The 19,874-nt window shown below is 40.2% G+C and overlaps 1 protein-coding gene across 7 annotated transcripts in view; it reads left to right on the top strand.

Annotated features, from left to right (window-relative positions):
• LOC144720233 (nucleobindin-2-like) overlaps positions 1-19,874 on the top strand; it is a 108,035-nt gene that overhangs the window by 77,549 nt on the left and 10,612 nt on the right. For 4 of the 7 annotated variants that reach the window (XM_078596785.1, XM_078596786.1, XM_078596783.1 and 1 more), the window contains exon 11: positions 19,377-19,547. In XM_078596785.1, coding sequence (XP_078452911.1) covers positions 19,377-19,547 — 171 coding nt within the window. Of the gene's footprint in view, positions 1-19,373; positions 19,548-19,874 lie in introns of all 7 variants that reach the window. The other 3 variants (XM_078596784.1, XM_078596782.1, XM_078596780.1) reach the window with 1 other exon arrangement.

Genomic DNA, 19,874 nt, shown 5'->3' with positions numbered 1-19,874 from the left:
TGTGTTGTAACCCTCCACCACCCGACACGGCCAATCAGCAAAAAAGTGTCACGTTGACAAAAGACAAATAGTTCACTACTTTAGCCCACCGGTGTGTTGAAGCGTGAAACCACAACATTTACAATTTTTGAGTACGACGTTTCGCTGGTAACTGCATCCAGCATCATCGGGCAATTCGCCAAAATGATGAGGCTCTGCTCTTGCTCCCGGTCCTAAATAGAGCAGCAGCAGAGTGACGTCATAATTTAACTCATTTGTTGCAGTTGTAAGTGTTGTAGTTGTCAACAAAATATTACATCGATTTTTCAGTTCATAGAGCATTGGTGTATGTTTAAAGGTCTAGCACAAGACCCAAAAGGACAATGTGTCTTTTTTTAAATATCCATGCCAGACAAGTCTAACATACATGCATACATCTGATTCATATGTATAGAACACTGTTCACATGCCCAAGCCAGGGAAATACTTTGGCTCACAAATTTGATTGAATCAGGTACCTTCATGAATTCTCACCTTCATATAGTTCCATTTGTACCATTTTGCAAAATAAAATACAAATCTTACTGTAATCATTCTTACACGCTTCCTTCCACCGCACCTCTGATTATCACGGTTGGTTACCTACAGTGCGAAAGAAGTTCAACATACACAATGATCTTGTGGAGAAGCCTCTTTGAAAATTAACAAGAACAGTAATTTAACAAGGACTCATTTATTTGTACTTTTGCATGTTCCAACAACCAACTCAGTCCGTTGAAGGCCACGGTCATCAGCATTCGCGAAGTAACTTTACAGCTGCAGATATACATATTGCCACACTTCCCGCTTGATAAGCTGATGGCTAAAGTGTCCCAGAGTGGCATTCCAATCATGCACTTTTCAGATGTTTCATTTTCTTTGTCATTGTCCGTGTTACTGATGTTGATTTGAAGCTTTCCTGACTGCAGGAATACATACTCTTAGGTTCTTTCGGTAAAGTCTCACGTGACTTTACCGAAAAGAGCATGTTACTGATCCACGTGATATAGTTGATAGCCGGTGTTTATTTCCCAGAATTGAGAGTTGTTCGAGAATGAGTTTGTATTACTCACCTTTCCAGCAGTGAATGTGTGTGTGTTTTTGTTTCAGCAAGCAGTGGCCTAATGACAGCAATATTCTACCAACTATAGCACAAACACCTGGTAGGTTATAGCTAAATTGTCCAATAAACGTTCATTCAGACGATTTAAAAACATTTTCAGTTGACACAAACCTAAGTAGTGTGTATTAGTAAGCATTAAAATAGGTAGCACATGTGTACGATTTTTTTTACGTGCTATGAAGTTTACAGAATGTAGACTTGGGTCATTCCTGCAGGAATCGTATTTGATTGATTCCTGCTATTCCATTCTGCATGATTCTCTCAGAACTTAAGATTCCCCTTTGAGTGAAAAATCGGGTCTTCCCTTCGTGCCTGAACTCCACGCCAGAAGTGTGGTGGAATGAAAACAATTTCACCCATAAGTTCCAATGGATTTTCTTGTTGATACCGGCTGGCTGTTATCCGGTTCGATTTGAGCTGTTCGGGCATCGCCACAAACGACCATAGGTTTCAATCGTGATACATGGTGGTGAAGGTGTTGTGGTCGAAATGTCTATTACATTGGCATCGTACATGTGTTCCAGTGGTGAGTCTGCGAGGCTCGCCAGGGCCATGTCTTGCCTGAATGTCGAGATGAGCTTCTGCACTCCCTGTGCATCTGAATCGGAGTGGAATGAGGCTCCACTTGGCAGGCTAAGCCCCATGGTTCCCTCTTTTCTTACCTGAGTGCCACACCAAGCTCAATACTACCTCCCCCCCACCATACAATTCTGCTCATTCCACGATCTTGTGATGAATTGTATTTGATTCACGTAATGACATAATTCCAAATTTTAATTGGTGGGAATTATCCAGCTGACAGTTTGCGCAATAAAACGTATTCTTTCCTGTACTTTGCACGCCTGTCATGTTTTCGTATTGATTGTTGTAACTTTCTGACCTGCTCCTACTGAACATCTGTGAAAAAGAGCTTTATAGCTCATCGGATTCCTCCAGGAAAAAAGAAAAATTCTGAATTGGTGGGGAGAGGCTTTCTGGTTCTGGGAAACGTTCAACGTACTACAAATAATTACATATTTTGGAAGAAACGACAATTGTGATTAATTTAACACGTAATAAACAACAAAGATATTAAATGAACACTGCATAACTATTCAATATATATTTTGCAATTTCGTAACAAATTCACTGTTGATGGAATTTACTACGTGTTGCTTCAAAATCACTGCGCAGCAGAGGATGAAGGGAGAGGTGGTTCACTCGATGTGGAAGGTGGAGTAGAATTTGTGATGAGCGTTAAAGAATTTATTTTGTTTATTTTTAAAAATACATAACGTTGAACAATATCACACAGGACCACGCAGACCCCAAGCCATCCAAGGACGCATGTTTATTGGATACTATACAACAGATAAGCTCATTTTTTGTTTATAATTACTAGTCCACACATGTCCATCGTCTCATACCACCCCCAAACTCTGAACTGTGTTCTGGTTGGAATTTTTCTTTTTAGGAAGCCTTCTACCTTATCCTGAATTCCGGCTTACTGGCAACCAGCTTTTGGTTATACTGGATATGTTATGACCTAACAGGTCAAAAAAAAGTTCAAATTTACAATAACCCGATTAGACGTTTGGGTGAAATTAACCACTGCTTTAAATCCTATTTTTATAGCTATAAACATAATTTTATGCACATGCTGTGCTTTGTACGTTCCGGGTCACGTAAACTGTATACATTTATCACCTACGCAGCTGCACTTCCTTGGTGGATCTCTGCCGCTAGTTGGGTGGCCAAAAGCAAGACAGATCACATATTGGTCTGGAAAGGAAGGTGGACCACATTTTCTTTTGCATGGTATAAACATGAAGATTTATGACTACCATTAGCATCTTGTAAATGGAAGTTGTATCCTGTTAGTATTACTTTATGCCAGCAACTCTGAATCCGATGTATAATTGTGTTTGATCTTTGCAAAAAGCTTGTTAAAGATTGCATCGGATTTTGTGGTCATTGTCAATATTTAGTACTGATAGCCCAGCCTATGCTTCAGATGTCCATAGGGTTTCTTGTAAGTCGATTGGCAATGAAAATATAATGGATATCGTTCATAACTGTGATTGATACTTTCTCATGCCGTAATCTAAAGCTACTATGTTCACCGTACAATACTTCTAATTTAGTTTAACCACACTGACAGCTCTAACACAAACCCTAGCCACATCTAAATGTTGGCACAGGAGTTGCTTCCATTTGTTATTATTCGTGTCTCAGACACATGAACTTTGGCATGTGACACAGGCTACACTTTTATAATTTAACAGCATGACATTGCGTAATAATGGCATTTAAATTTTGAAAGTGTTTCGTTTAATCTCTATTCCCAGTTGATTTATAATTCCGTGATTTTGTCCTGTTTTCTGACATTCTTTAGTGCAGACGGCAATGATGGCCAGTGTCAATATAGAAACCAGCAGGAACATTGTATAAGCCAACTTAACTTGAAAAAAAATTGTACATATCCTTTCGTTCAGTATGCATTTTTCCATAAGAGGGACACATTACACTGGTCAACACACTTTTTCTGGCATAAGGTATTCCAACGGTTTTAAGGTAATTTTGGGGTGCCGATTCCAAATCTGGCATCAGTTTTTGTCTATCACATCAGGTTTTTGAGATAGCAAATATTGCATTTTCAATAAAAACTGCAGAAGAAAAATATTAAATAAATGTGGATATCTACATAAAATTATATTATAAACGCACTATCCTAAAAATACAGCACCATATTTTAACACTAAAGCAGTCACTGACTCGCAACAACTTGCAATCATAAGTGACAGAGTTAATTTCGGGTAAAATCAATGAAAATGGGGTATGCCGATAGCATAAAAATGAGATGTGATAAAGCAAATCTGAGATCAGATTTGGAATCAGCACCCTGAAATTAGTCTAAAACATCTGCAAAAGTCCAGGCCAGAAAAAACTGTTTTTTTGTTGACCAGTGTTATCGGTTGTTTGTAAAAAAAAACACTTGTGGTTATATTCTTCACAGCCCATTTGTTCACAACGTGTGAACATTGCATCCCACTTTTCACTGCACTGGTATAACACTTACAAAGCGGTGCGATGCAGACTCCATTGCAAACTCACAGACACAAGCCTGATCAAATAAATAATAAAATATACAGACAGGTTTTTTTTTTCTTCATTTAAATAAAATAGTAACGTTTAAGTTGTATCAGCCAAAAGGTCTTCGAGACTCATGTTTTCCATCGGCATTTATTTAAATATAAAAACCCTGAAATAGGTTTAATTTTTTAAGTCTTATCAGCTGGATATGGCCTTTAAAAAAGGATGACGAGCTCGCCTGGTGTAATATCCACGAGGCCTTACATGAACATTATGGGGCCTTCTGAGTGCAGAGTCGCAAAATTGTACAAAATAGCTCTACACTCTCATAGCTATGTATTGGTAACAAAATAACCTTGAATATGAATTCCTGCAGTCACGAAAACCTTAAGTCAAGATTTAAAATAACCTTATATAAACCTGCAGAATTAGTTTCAGAGTTTTCACTTTGCTGATGAGGCTTGGGAATTTAAAACCGATGCATGGTTTGTCTTCTTAAACAAATACATTTGGAGAATATTGGTTGGAAACGCCTTCGGCTAATGGATCTACATAGTGATGATAATCAGCCATTATCTATCCACCGCTGAATGTAGGCCTCCCCATTACATTTACAAATCCTGTTGTTCTTGTCGATTACCTAATTTCAGGTGATAGTCCATCAAAACCAAAAGTCTAATTTTCAATAGAAATGAACCACATCTACATTCTAACGTCCTCCCGTCTTTGCGACCTTAAGGGAAGACGTTCTCCAAGATATTTGTTTCAACTGAAGAAAATTCTGAACAGTCATTACTAAACGAACTTTAAAATGTAGGTTCGCACGCACTTGATTTGGTTCCCTTCACCATTTAAAACTGCTGAATAACGTATAATTAAATTAGTTTATTATTCATTTCTGCTAACCAAGATCGTGCCGTATAAATCCCTCTCTATGCGTCACGTAAAATATTGTCAACGAAACGGAATGGCACTTTCGTTCATGGGCACGTATTTGTTTTTAGAAATTTACTGCCGCTTTTGACACTTGCTCCGAGCCACAGGGAGACTGTCCGAGAGCCAAGTTTCTGAATTGCAATATCCATGCAGATTTCTGTTTGCCCGTGGGATCACACCACCATGATGCCAGCTTGGCACAGGATTCAACTTGCCCAGAGAATAGGCTTGCTACCGTCAGCAGAATCATGTGAAACTTGGCTACGGGTACATTTAAAAAAGAAGCAAAGACCCATTAACCTCAAGCTGCTTCTTGTTGCCCACTCTATTGAGTAAAAAGGGCTCATGTAAGCCATAAATGCAGGCATTTATCGTGAAATAAAGGCACCTCTGTGTGAGAACACACCATCTTCTTGGACATGCAGGGAAGAGACGACCCACGGTCGGGTTTCATAAACTGACAGCAAACAAATACAGGCCTTAGACTAGTAGAATATGAATATAGTAGCACGGATTTAGTTCTTGGATATTGGGGTCAATCTGCACTATTATTCGGGCGTGCTACGAGTGCTGTTATGAAAACATGCCTTTTTGGCATTGCCGTATTTAATCAAAGGGGGGAATGCTTAATGCTTTCTCCACATGTTACCCTTTCATTGTTTTTTAACACACTGTGCCAAAGCTGCCCTCCTATTGAGGTCAATTGTGGAGCCCTCGTGGAGTAAAACATGAATACTGATTGTTTCATGACTAGAGCCTTGTCGTTGAGGTGATGATTTGCCATCAAATATATTCTTTTTAAGTAGGTACATTATTTTTGGTTTTGTGCGAGTACGATTTTAACATGCATGCAAACATGCTTTGTTTAATTAACATTAATGTATCTCGAAATGAATGCACAGGGCCTGTGCCATACATAGATACATGCGTAGATGAGTCGTTGCTGCTCCTTAAAGTGTTGCAAAAATATTCTGTAAAAGTAAGCAGACTCATTGCTCCCTGTAGCTCCCAGCTGAACGTTTGAAAATGAATATTAGCATTCAATTTAATCTCTAGAAAGCCAAAAAGAGAATGACAGCTCTTTTTTGAAGAAGGTTTTCAGAATTCCCTCTTTAGCATGTGTTGAAAAATATCAAGATTAACTAATACACATTTACACAACCTTAAGTGCTGCTGTATGATTATCAAAAGTAATGGAGCAGTAATTAAATAAGCAGCAGCGTCTTAATTGGGAATCCATGAGGTACTTTTTGATTTAGTGGTATTGTCCTTGTGTGTCCTACCTTTTGATAAGTCAAAACCTGCACTGTACCTCCAGAAAAGCCAATATAGCATACTTGCTGTAAATTACAACCGCTCCCAATGTAAACAACAGAGCCAAACGTGTAAACATGCAGCTTTCCATAGAACAACAAGGCTGGACACTGCACTGTATATATTATGAACGTGGATTCATAGTGAATTGCATACAAGCTATTGATGCTCACATGTGTGCTCAATGTAATCTTCATATGATGCTCATGAGTACATGAAGAGTATGGTTTAACAGAATTAATTTGTCGGTGTGCTGATTGTATATATCCATTGTATACAATGCATACTTCACGTTGTTTTTGTCATTTCAGTTCATACTTTTCCTCATGCAATGAATGAATTCTGTACTGCCACTATTGGGCACTTATCCACAGTTAGCTGTGGCTAAGACGTTTGGTTTGTAAATGGCTTTAATGATTAATTCACGTGTTTTCAATACTCTGCGCAGGAGCAAGATGTTATGTATTCAACATTAGTGGCTTTTCATAGAAGGGGTTTGTTTTTGCCCATGTCATCTATTGTATACGAATAGGTTTTCCCCTTTTTTCTGGCAACAACACAGGTGTTAAGATGTTAAAACACCAAACTGAATCCTTTTACAAGTCATCATTTCTGCATTAACCACAATACTTGTGGTCAGAATGCAAACAAAAAACATACTCTGATAATATATGCATTGTCTTGGAAACTGATTGGTCCACACCAAAGACAGCTTTCTTTCGAGCCTTGTCTCGAACGGTGTTAGACCAGAGGACGCCTTTTGGCCTTTTGGCGTCCTCTGGTCTTATACCGTTTGAGATTAGGCTCGAAAGAAAGCTGCATGCATATATTATGAGAGTATGTTTTAAAAAAAATATTGCATTCTGACCGCAAGTATTGTGGTTAATGCAGACGTGATTCCTCGTAAAAGGTTTCAGTTTGGTGTTTTAACATCTTAACACCTGTGTTGTTGCCAGAAAAAAAGGGAAAACCCTATTATCATATTCTGGAACTGGAAAAGGAGGAGGTCCCATGACATATATTGTATGTTTAAATATGATATGTGTAAAACACCATTAATCGTTCTTGAGCTTTAAATCGTTCGCATAATTCGTTTTCGTAACACTCATAACTTGTTCTTAAATGTTAACAATTCATCACCCGGGCTTGAGCAGTGACCGTTAAGAAAGTGAAGCCACTGTTATTGATTCATCGCCATTATGCGTTTGGTTGAAATATTGCATGCCTTGGAAATGACTTCTCTTGTCCCACGTGTTGTTGCTATTAATCATGCCACCTAGGTGGAAGCATTGCGTTGTTGAGCTAAGGAAAGCAGGACTTTTTTGTGACGTTGACGTGGGTACATTTTTCCACGATTAAATTTCCAGTCCCAAGCATGCAATTTCATCACCCCCCCCCCCTCTATCCCCCCCTCCGTTCCCCCCAGCGCCCCCCCCGCTCCGTCCCCCCATCCCCCCCTCTGCCCCCCCATCCCTCCCTCCTTCCTCCCACCTTCATTTCACAGGCATTGCCACTGGTAGCAATGTTTTTAATGCATTGCATTTAAATTAACAATTCTGAACCCTAATGCCAATTAGCCTACTAACCTGTTGTGTACGTGGGGAAATTAGTAAAAAAAATACACACTCGTTATCCTAAAGAACTTGTTTAACCACGAGAGAGTATACAGTTTAAAACGGCTGGCCTCAGAGACCCATTCACACAGAGGTTGTTAACGATAGTCCCATTTGGTGGTCCTTGGGCTGAAAAAAGATTTAGGGTCGCAGCTATAAACCGCCTTTGCGCTGTTATTTCCGTAGATCTTTCCCTGGCAAGTATCTACAGGGTACCTAAAACCAGTCAGTTAGAAGCAAGGTGGATTTAATATCTAACCTACTAAGGATCTAATACGCCCCATATAGCTCCTTGTAAAATGGGACTGTCGTTTGTAAATTGTAAAAAAAATAATTGTGTGGATACTCAATGTTCACATTAAAATTCCCAAACCTTCGTTTCACTGCCCTGTTTTAGCGTGCAGGTATAATGGCCAAAATAAAGTTCACGTTGAGAAATTATAATTTAATCATTAATATGATGGAGGCATTTTTCTGATGGCTGTCGCATTTACATCACCCCTTATATTCTTGACGCTGTTTAACATTGATGAAGGCAAGTAAGTTAGTCAAACAGGACTTTCTCATTGTGGGCATTGCCAAAGCCAACTTGCCTATTTAGCGTTGTCCCCTTTTATTTAGAAATTCGGTGCCGCATGCTATTCGGAAAGGCCTTCTTCTGTCGCACGCAGACTTGTGCACCACTTGGCAAAAACACTGACACCATGGTGTTTTAAACCCCTAAAGGGCTCTTTTGTAAGTCCACTGTCATATGCACCCTGTGAAAGGGTGATGAAAACTTTGAATCACTAGAAGGTTGCGAAGGAACAAGACGATAGAGCTGGACTTTTTTTTTATAACAGTCCATGCCCATGGTATGCAATCGCAGCCCGACTGCTGTTATCTATTAAATCCATTGACAGCGGAACTCCCCCACCAATGGAAAATGTAGTATCTCCTATAGTTATGTGCCCATTGTACATAGTCATGTATTATAGCCCCCTTGTCATTGAATTTCCAGATGAAAGCCTCCCCACTCCTCGTTGATCATGGGGGTCGTTTGGTGGCACTGTGCCATGCTGGTCAGTGTGATTGGTGAAGGGGTTAGTGGACCCGGAACATTGCAATGTATAAATTGTATAAAGTACACTTTGCATTGAAGATGCTGAACTTTGTGTGGAAGCATTATTGAAGGGATGAGTACATTATTTCTGGACATGGTAGAGTGTAAATTGTTTTATGTTCTTTGGGCAGCACTCGCGTTAAAAAAGTTTAGCGTCATCAGCGTCAGCAATTCTTCTTCGACTTTTGGACGATCGTCACCTTATGGTAGTACCAGAGTCTTCGATGCTGTGTGTCTACAGTTGCATCTTGCTTCTACATACGAGCCAGATTCATATGGTACCTTCCCAGAAACACTCGTCATACTAAGCTACCACTTTTCTAGTCCTATATATGTTGTTTTACTTGACAAAATAAAATCACAGAAAAGCCAATGATGTATAACAGTTGACAAATTAGCTGCACGTGGACAACTGTTGAGGTTTGCAGTATCTCCCCTACACTGTTATCTACGAAGGATCGCATAGCGGGCAAGGCGTTCGCCCCTCTCACCCAGCAATCCCACGTCAACGCCACTCACCAAGCCTGAAGCATTGCACAAATACAATAGGTCTCGAAGTCCAGTGAGTGCCTCTCCCAAGTCAACACAGCCAGTGATGAGTACCTGCTCCTGACTTTGTTGCACTGAAGGAGTGTGTTGGAAAGAGGGGGTGTTTGGGTATAAGTGCAGTTATGCGCGCGGGGGTGGTACTGGCCACCCACTCATTGTTTGCCAGGCGTGAAAAGAAGTGCCGGCTGGTATGGCTTTTCCCCTGTGGTCCTCAAGGCTCATAAATAAGGGCTGCTCCTTTATCTGTTACGCAACCGCTCACCACTTCGGCTGGTCGTGTTGCCCAAGTGTCGTCTCCAAACTGCCACAAGCGCTCCATCGCGTGTGTGACGGCTCGAACCGGAAAGAGAAAAAACAACACTGGCCCGCATCACCACTGGAGAGAGCTGCACGCTAAGTGTGGACATTTGAACATCCTATTGTCGAGTTCACAATATTTATAGGCTGATCCCACACTTGACTGCCACCAAACCTGAAAGGTCGCGTTTTAGCCATCAGGAAAATACGCACAGCAGTGGCATGTTTTTAAGATGGCTGTGAAAGAGATAGTTTGTCTGATTAATGTTGTTTTTCATATGTTTGGAGTTTTTCCAATTGTGCTTCAATGTGCATACGTTTTTTTACTTACACGAAGTAAACATTCAAAACATGTTCTCCCCCTTGATGTTATCGAGAAGAGCTGTGGTGTGAAAGAACCACAGGTCTTTGCATGGTGTGGCTTCCCAATGCCCATGTTTTTGACCTCGGTGCATTGCCTTCCCGTGTTTTCAAAAACCCTATCACGTTTTCCCCATCTGTAAACAAGGGCACGAGACCCAAAGGCTAACATCAACATTCCTGAGAAATGTACAAGCATTATGCCGACCAGAACATGGTATGTTGTGAATCCATTGAGAGTTTATATCACGAAATAACCAATTTTCCTAAAGAGCTTTAAACCTACGCTACATACTACAAGGACACCTGTATGAATACCAAACCATGATATGCAGTCTGCAGGCTTGATAGAGATGTTTCAAATTTCTTGAAGAGCAGAGGTGTATTCTAGGGTTGTCTTAATTACTAAAAACTAGTGCTGAAAAAAAGAACACGTGTTCACACTGGCCACATTTAGAAACATACGTTTAGATTATTTTGCTGCTTTAAATGTCCAAATGATAAGCCACTTTTGTTGAGCTATCATTTGTGGCCAGGTCTTTTTTGAAAAATAAGTTAATACCTCAGTGGCCTTTGTCTGCTAGGATGGGGATGGTTTAGTATTATTTGTTTGTGTTTGGGTAATTTGTTTACCTTTCTTGTACTTTGCACTCCTATCATGTGTTTGTATTGTTTGTTGTTGTTGTAAGGTTCTTACCCACCCCGACTGGATATTTATGAAAAAGGGCTTCATAGCTCATCGAATTCCTCCAGTATAAATAAATATTCTGATTTTTAAATCTCATTACAAAGTATTTTTGTGGAACATGTATTTTCCCACATTGTAATTAAAACACTTAAATCTGAGATGAGAAGACCTGCATATATCAACGGTCAATACATAACTTGATACAAATACATGTACACATACATTCACACTGGACATCCAAGCAAACACACACATCGTCATAGATACAAAGATAAAAATCCTCAATATAGCCTTAACAGGCTGTTCGGGCAAGCGTTGTTAACGAGCACCTATGAAGGTGGGAACAACACACAAGGGGGTGGGTGGACAGCACCATGCTTAGCCACATTTGTCTCCTGAGTGGCAATGTTTATACACCACACTGGGTACTCATTAAAAGCTGAGTCGACCTAGGGCAGATCACAGGACCAGTTCAGATAATCGTCACTGATGTTGGCCGTGAGCGGAATTAAACTCGGGACGCCGAGTCCGTAGCGCGGTGCGATAACCGCTACACTAGTGCTCTCCATATGTACATACCCTGATATACTTATGTGCACACCCTGATATACTTACGTGCACATGCACACACCCATAGATATACAACTATACAACAACAGCTGTCTAACGACGCACTCACACCAAGCTAGGTGCGCTGTGAGGCCACGTGGAGTGTGGAAGGCTTGCCAACAGGTCACAGGACAGACCCAGGTGTTATGAGTTGACTGACTGAGATAAATGGCAGATGTTGGTGCCATTACTGGACTGGCTTTGAACAATTTTTACTGATTGATGTAATGATTGTAAGTTCTTAGAAGTTACTGGATCGCATGCAATTGATTGGACTTTCAGCATCAAGGTTGTTAACTGTAATAATAAGAAGATGAAAATGTGAAACTATTCTTGGCAGAAGCTGGTTTCCTGGTGCCTCATTGTTGTCTGTGTTTGGACTTGCGACGGTGTTCCCTAGTGCGCATGTGGACGTTATGCCTCACGTTAAACTTAGCCAAGCACGCAAAGACGCGTGCTAATTTTGGAAAGAAAATATAAACTGCAATGATGACATTACATCTTTATTGTTCAACTTACGATCTGGTCCAAAATGCAGTTGCCTGTTTTTGTCCCGAAAGCAATGCTATACATGCAGTCTAACTATTCGTTATTATGTTTTTCCATGGTAATGACAGCAGTTGTCACAGCAACGACAAACCATGGGCTTTGTAATGACCAACTTGTCGACAAATCTCTGGACTCTTATCCATAAAATGGGTAGTTATTATCGCTAAGTAGCTGGTGATTCATTTTCACTCCCCTGCAGAAATATAATTGATTGTTGAATTGATGCATGATTTAACGAGTAAATAAATGTATTCAAAATTAGATGACTCATTTATCAAAGTCTCCAATGTATTATAAAGTACATCTATAATTACGTTCATTATTGGTCATAAAGAGAAAGTAACAGGAACACATGGATCAGGGAACATATACAAACGCACTTTTTCGGCATATTGACATTTAAGAAAAGTAAATGGGCATGTCATTGGAAGTCTGAGGACAGTGACAGCCAAAGGATGGAACACGCCTGGGAGGATGTTCACCACAGAGAATTAAGCAATGAATTCAGCTCATGTGTAGGAACAATACAGTGTTCCCTCGTTATTCGCGAGGGATGCGAAAATGAATATTTTGACTGAATTACCTTTAATAAATACGTATTTAATACGTGAAAATTATCTCATCACTTTATCTCTCATAATTGTATCTGTCATCACTTTTTTTGCTCTCGATGCAGTTGTGTTGCGTTCCAGATGTGATTCACGGATAGCCAAAATCACGGATAGCAAGTTCATGAATAGAGGGAATTCTGTATTAATTGTTGCTTCACAAGACCATTGGTTGGCTTGGGAAAGCCTTGAGTCGCAATATCACGGCTAATTTGTGATGAATTACTCGTGTTGTGATTTAAAACCAATCCTTATCTATTTTTTATTTAACCAATAGAGAGGTAGACATTTTACAGCACACAAGTGCATTTAAACAGCTCTGACTGGTGAGTTAATGCTTCAGAGATCAGGAGATTAAGCTGGCACAACTTGAAATTTTGGGTTCAAATCTATGCAGTTGTCTGTGTACTTGATTTTACAAAATTTGAGGTCTCAGAATTAAAAGTGTGACTAACGATCTTGTATGGGATAATGCAACCTAGACCTTACATTTGAAGGATACATAGGCCACTGGAAGTCGTGTGAAAATTGTATTTCTTAGACTATCCTCTGGCACGCAGAGCACACTGCTCTGTGAGCTTCCTGAATATATTATTCCTCTCATGACGTGAAGCCAATAACACAATTAGAAAACAACTTGGAGAAGAGACCAACATTAAAAAAAACCCAACTCCGATAAAGACAGCAACCATTTGCATCCCCGACTTCAATATAGCGAACTGAACAAGTATATATGAACTGAAAAACAAAAATAATAATAAAAATAATAAAATGAAAATAACTAAATTAAATCACGACGTTTCGGAGGCAACAAGCTTCCGTCATCAGGTTACTCCTACTCATGACAGTAATTTTGCTGTGGCTGTTCCACCTGATGACGGAAGCTTGTGTTGCCTCCGAAACCTCGTGATTTAATTTAGTTATTTTCATTTTATTATTGTCATTATTATTTAAATTTTTCATCTACATGACTTTACCGAAAGAACCAAAGAGTATGGATCCTTGCAGTCACGAAAACTTCAAATCTAGACGTAAAAATGAACCCCTCATTGAGAGCTTCGATTCATAAGCATTAGTGAATGGTAAACACATGCTTGCAAAGAGAAATGCATCATGGGTACTTAGCACCACGCAATCGTGTTCTCAGGAGGCACTTATAAGGGGGACAGGCTTGCAAGAAGAGTGCACTTGTAAAATTTGCCAGCTCAATAGCCACCTTTGAAAGTGAGTATCGTTTCCATAGACAAATGCTTAGTTGTGCCAACATACATATTAATATATTGACTAGGCTGCAGCCTAAGGAAATCTATTTGATTTTCTCAATTCTAATCTCACTGCAGAGGGATGACACCATTGCTCATATGCTATCTATGTTTGGAAACAGTGGCACAGTGGTTTGAGCACTGAACTAATCTGGCAACCTGAGTTTGATATCCAGCCACCACCAAGACCGGTGGCAAGCTATATCTGAACTGATCCTATCCGCCCCCACCCCCCCAACTAGCACTGACCAGCGTTGTGACGTGTAATCAAACAACGACCATTACCCACAAGTTGTGTGGGTGGGGAGGTATTCATGCAGCAGTGGATTTACAAAGGGCAGTCACTCATACACAAGATGTGGTTACCACCGTCCAGAGAAACAAATGTTTCCTTGTTTCTGTTGTCCTTTACAGTACAGTGGAATGTTTTCCTTCCACACACATCCATGGGTGTCTGGCCTTTATTTACATTTCTTCTAATGCATTAATATTTAATACATAGACACAAGGCTGCTTATTTCTATGCACAAGAAATATCTGTCTTTCCATCCGGCCCATCCATTCATCTGTGGGGGAGACTTGCGATGTATTCAGAAAGCCACAAAACCAGTCAAGTACCATCATTTCCAAAAAAACAACTTGAGCCCAAAAAGCAATAAACACATCATGTTATGCTGCCTGCCAGGACGATGAGCATGCATCGTTTGTACAAATCGAGTCAAGTTTATTTATTTGACCAGGTGAGAACTGGAGAGACCAGGCTTTGCACGAGTGCCGTGCGTGTGGGGTAAGCCGACTTCACGCACCGCCGCTGGTCGTTGTAATTGCTTATTTCCAAGCACCCGTGTGTTCCGTATTGTCATATCCCCTCACAAAATGCAGCTTCTCTTAATGGGCTGGCTTGACAGTTTATTTAGTACAGTTATTGCAAACAGAAGTGCATATCTTACGATGATCGCATATAAGGGGGGCTTCAGGTAAGCCTAACGTTAGGTAGTTGAGGCGTTTGTTTTATTTAGTATCTCATCCCAGACATTTTAACCGCCCTTGTACGTCATTGCTCCTTGTGAAGACGCACGTGTTCGCACAGCTGGGTTTTTTTTCACCAATGATGGCAAACGGTACCTGCGGGTGAATTTAAAACATAGGTTTTTACTTAACTGGGTGAAATCCTGAGAGAAAATCTGGTTCCTAGCGCCACAATTTAATAACGGAAATTTAATTTATAAACTGTGCCATGTTTTAGTGCAACAGGCCAGCCCAGCAAAGCCAAGGGCACAGCAGACATCGGGGGCAAGAGCTCATGCCTTGGAATTTGCCGCTATAAGAACATGCATTCCAGTGGCGCGCGCTGCTGCTGCTGTTGAGATCCCAGTGGCTCCCCAGAGAAGCCGTGCTTGTGTTGGATTTAACAGCAAGAAACTTGGCCTCGATAGTAAAGCTTGGTTTTTTTTAGCTGCCTATCTTGGCTGTCAATGTAAACGCTTCATTTGCGGCTGACAAAAAAATGTTGGCATTTGACTGTCAAAATTCGACGCGCGCGTGCCGTGTTTTTGCCACCTGATTTCTGGAATATGTTAGAGTTATATAATTGCTGCGACATTATTAATCGTTTTGAGGTTTGGTTTTGAAATAGGCACGTTTACAAAAATGTTCCCTGATGCTGCGGGCAGAACGCTGCTCGTATAAATCTGATGATTTGTTCAGATAATTTTTATCCTAGTATTTGGCCCGGGACAAATGGTGACGTTAAATAAAGCCGTGTTGTTTCATTAGTATATCAAAAGATTCAGATTGAAAAACGAATAATGATATACCCATATATAGTTCTACACTTCATCATTCATGCACTGGCATCCAAACTTTATTGTGCAATCGCTAAAGCCTAATATTTAACGCAGGGCTATCTAAATACATATTTCATAGAGGAATGGGAACCACTCCATCTCAACCTTCTCATAATGGCCAGTCACTCCACCTCTGCTGCTTCTAAAGTCTAAAATGGTTTGCCATTTCCTCTCCGTCATAATGTGATGCTTGCCCGCTGATGAAACATGCTGTTTACAACTGAACTGAAACCTTGATTCACTATCCCTGTCTGCCCCTCATGCATCTGTGGTTGCCCTATCATCAGCCTGTATGACATCAAAAGGAGATAGCTTTGTATTTTGATCCTGTATAACGCCAAATTGTGTTGAAAAGATACGTTCTCAGGTGAGGTGATCTCATCTGTAATGTAGACGTAGAAGTTTTCATAATATCTATATTAAATACCCCCAAAGACATTCCATCAACACATTGTTAAACATATTATGTAGCCACTTTCATGTATTCATACAATATAATTAATATTTTTACGCGTTTGGTTAGTAAATTCCAAAAAGTAAGGCTGTTCAATCTAATAAGCTATTTCATAAAACCCATGTTGAAGGGTCTCAATTTCTACTGCTCTCAAATGTACCATACAGTAAAACCTTGGATTGCGAGCATAATTCGTTCCGGAAACGTGTTTGTAATCCAAAGCACTCGTACATCAGTTGTGATCACGTGACGCTCGGCAGACAAAGCGTATACACGTACTACTCGTATTGCAAGACCTCGCTCGTTTATCAAATTATTATTTATTTTAAAAAAATTGCTCGTCTTGCAAAACACTCGCAATCCAAGGTTTTACTGCATAACCATTATACTGTTTGGCTGGTTCAGACAGTATTAGTGATCTGGTTTTAAGAGGCAAAAGCATGACACACCACACAGGTATATATTTCTTATTTGAACATCTGACAAGACAGTTTACTCACAGATTAAAGGACCTTTACAAGAACAATCACGACAATGTATACACACGGTGGCATCCACTCATGTGTTTGTTATTCAATGGCCAAAAATGTCTCTTGTTTCCATATTATGTCTGAAATTGCATACCAATAGGGATGCCTCCTCCACTGCTATGCCGCTGCTTGTCACTCGCAAACTTTCTTTGTATTTGTAATTCCATATAAAAAAAAATTTAACCCGTAAAAACAAAGTTTTTCACTATAAATCCTTTATATGCGTGGCATCGGTTTTATTTTATTATTCATTTCTGTTTTTCTTGAGTATGAGTTTCATTTTTATCACATTGGTATTTTAAATGAAATATGAATTTTTTTTTTTTCCTAAAAAGTGGAACATTTTGGAAAAAAATTTTCAGGAAAATAAATTGTCACGCACAACGAGTCTGTGTGCAAAATGTCAGCTCGATTGGATCACGGGAAGTGGGTTAAAAAACGACCGAAAGATTTGCACGGTCGTAAGCGCGCAAGCAAGCAAGCAAGTGAACTTAATATAAAGGATTTAAAAATAGCCCCGGCAGTGAATTAAGTGATCATTTACTGTTGTTCTCACTCTCATTCCATGGAGATGGGTCTCCACCAGAATTCCCATTGCTTATGATACCAGAGTATGTCACAAAGAGTTCAGTGTTTAATGGAATGCTCACTAGATCGATCGTCTTAAAGTGTAAAGACACTCGCTTGGGACGAGTGTCAGAAAGAAGCAGTGGGAAATCTCTCCCCGATGTTATTGTTCCCCATCTTCCCCGGTGCTGTGCACAAACGCTTGGCTCGGTGTGTATAATCTTTGTGGAATTCTCTTTGTATTGAAGCCACGTGTACTTGATACTGTGCCGGCTCTGCAAAGGATGGTGCTTGTTTACCTTTCGAAATGTTTAAAAGTCTCCGTAATCTGCTGTACATTTGATTAAAAAAAAAGATACATGCAGTCAATTGGGACCATTTCGGATTCATGCAACACTGCTGAATTTAGTGTGCGGAATTTTCAATAAGGGGAACATTTTCTGTTTGGACGGTGTGTGGTAATACAACACGTGCACACATGCTTGCACATGCATAATTGTACTTGTGTGTTGAAAATTCTATATTTACATTAGAATAAATATAATTAATTTAAATTACGTCATGATCTTGGGTGTTGAGATTTTCAAAGTCAAGCTGTAGCTACGCAGTGGACTGGCACCCTTCTCATGTATTGTTTATATAAAGCAGCTTTAAAATATCATGGTATGTATTCTCACCCTAATGCACATCAAGGGAAGAAAAAAACAGTCTTGTGTGACCACAATTGTGCAGTTTGATGAAGCAATGGCTTTTCGAAATGAAAAGTGGAAAAAAAGTTTTTCTTAATAATGTCAAACCCCTTATTAACAGTGGTTCAGTTTTTAAATGGCTGGGGGTCATTACATCGAAGGAGTTAAGGAGTCTGGGTGGTTGAAACGTGGATGGGAGAAGATGAAAGGAATTGCCTTTCCTGTGTCTGGTTTCCTGCATTGAATGTCTGTCCAAATAGACACGACGCCACCACCATATCCGCACTCTGTGATGTGACACACCAGCTGTGCCTGTTGCCAAAAGTTTAATAGGAAATGTGTCTGTGAATTTTTGTTGTCACAGCCAAACATACATTTTACTTAAAAATATCACGCCAATTGAACCCAATAGGCTGCCAGGGAAAGTGGCTATTAGTAAGCTCCTATTGAGGCCGGAACAGGATATGAAATGGTATTTAGCAACATGATTCGTTAACTTTGTCTCCCCACTGCTAATTTAGCATAGCATACCCAGGTATGCATTTATGGTGAGCCGACATAAAAGAGGTCTAGGAAAGATTGAATACCATTTTTCAAGTGTATACACAGTTAATACATAAAATAAATGGATGTAATGAATGACAGACATAAGATTTCTGCTTTACACCTGCATGTGCTTGTGAAGGCTTTAGTTCTGAAATCGTACATTTTGACCATTTAGAAAAGTGGGCTTGGGCAGAACAGATCACTGGATGTGATGATGGCCGACGGGAAAGACTGGTGACAGATTGGAGCTCAAATGAGAGAACAGTTCAAGTTTCAAGTTAATTTATTAGGTATAGCCCTGTGAGCCATTCGGCTCTTGAATCGGGTGCAACCGCAACAAACAAAAAATAAAACAGGCCCGAGAGGACAGTCACCGAATAAAGGGAGCAATAAGATCAGTTCAAGTGCAGAAGGGAGAGATGGATTTTTGTTTTACGGCATTGTGAGGAATGATGATAGCACGGGAGAGCTTTATCACAATAATCATCATTAGTCACCAATCCACAGCTGTAGTGGGGCCGCACCAAGAGAAGGCCCCTACAGGCTGGCAATATTCGAACGTGTCGGGCCCCTTCTTGTTAGGAGGTGAACGCAACTCGCAACTAACCTCGTTGCTCTTGCCCTTCTTCCGCGTGCCAAGCAGACAGTGGACGAGATGGAGGTGTACACTGAGGAGGAGCTGCAGCACTTTGAGCACAAGCTTATGGAGGAGGAGAGCCAGCTGCAGCAGAAAGCCAGCGAGCTGCAGCAGCAGCACGAGGAGCTGCGCAAGCAGCAGAACGAGCTGGAGGGCAAGCGCAAGGAATACCAGCAGGTACTGCAACTAGATGGGCCTATCCGCAGACCGGAGCGACGAAACTCAACGATCTATTTTATTTTAACAATTCTATAGCTACTGGTGATGCAGTTATTCTGACTTCTTGGATTTTAGTCTAGTTTTCTGGATTTTCTTCAACATACTGGATGCAGTTTCAAGTGAAATGCCGTATCCAATTTATAAATCCTTGATTTGTAGACATTTTTTCTTAAACTTTACCTGGTGAGCTGAACCAATAACAATTGCCGCATTCAAATGCTTGTACACGTGACAACTTAATTCGTTTGGCTGTGTCAGGTGGCGAAGGGACTTGGACTCAAATTG

This window comes from Lampetra planeri, chromosome 8 (genome assembly GCF_965212315.1).
Source record: "Lampetra planeri chromosome 8, kcLamPlan1.2.h2, whole genome shotgun sequence".
In the NCBI taxonomy this organism is placed as follows: Eukaryota; Metazoa; Chordata; class Hyperoartia; order Petromyzontiformes; family Petromyzontidae; genus Lampetra; species Lampetra planeri.
Note: the sequence above shows the minus strand (reverse complement) of the source record. Positions and strands in the feature narration are given on the sequence as shown.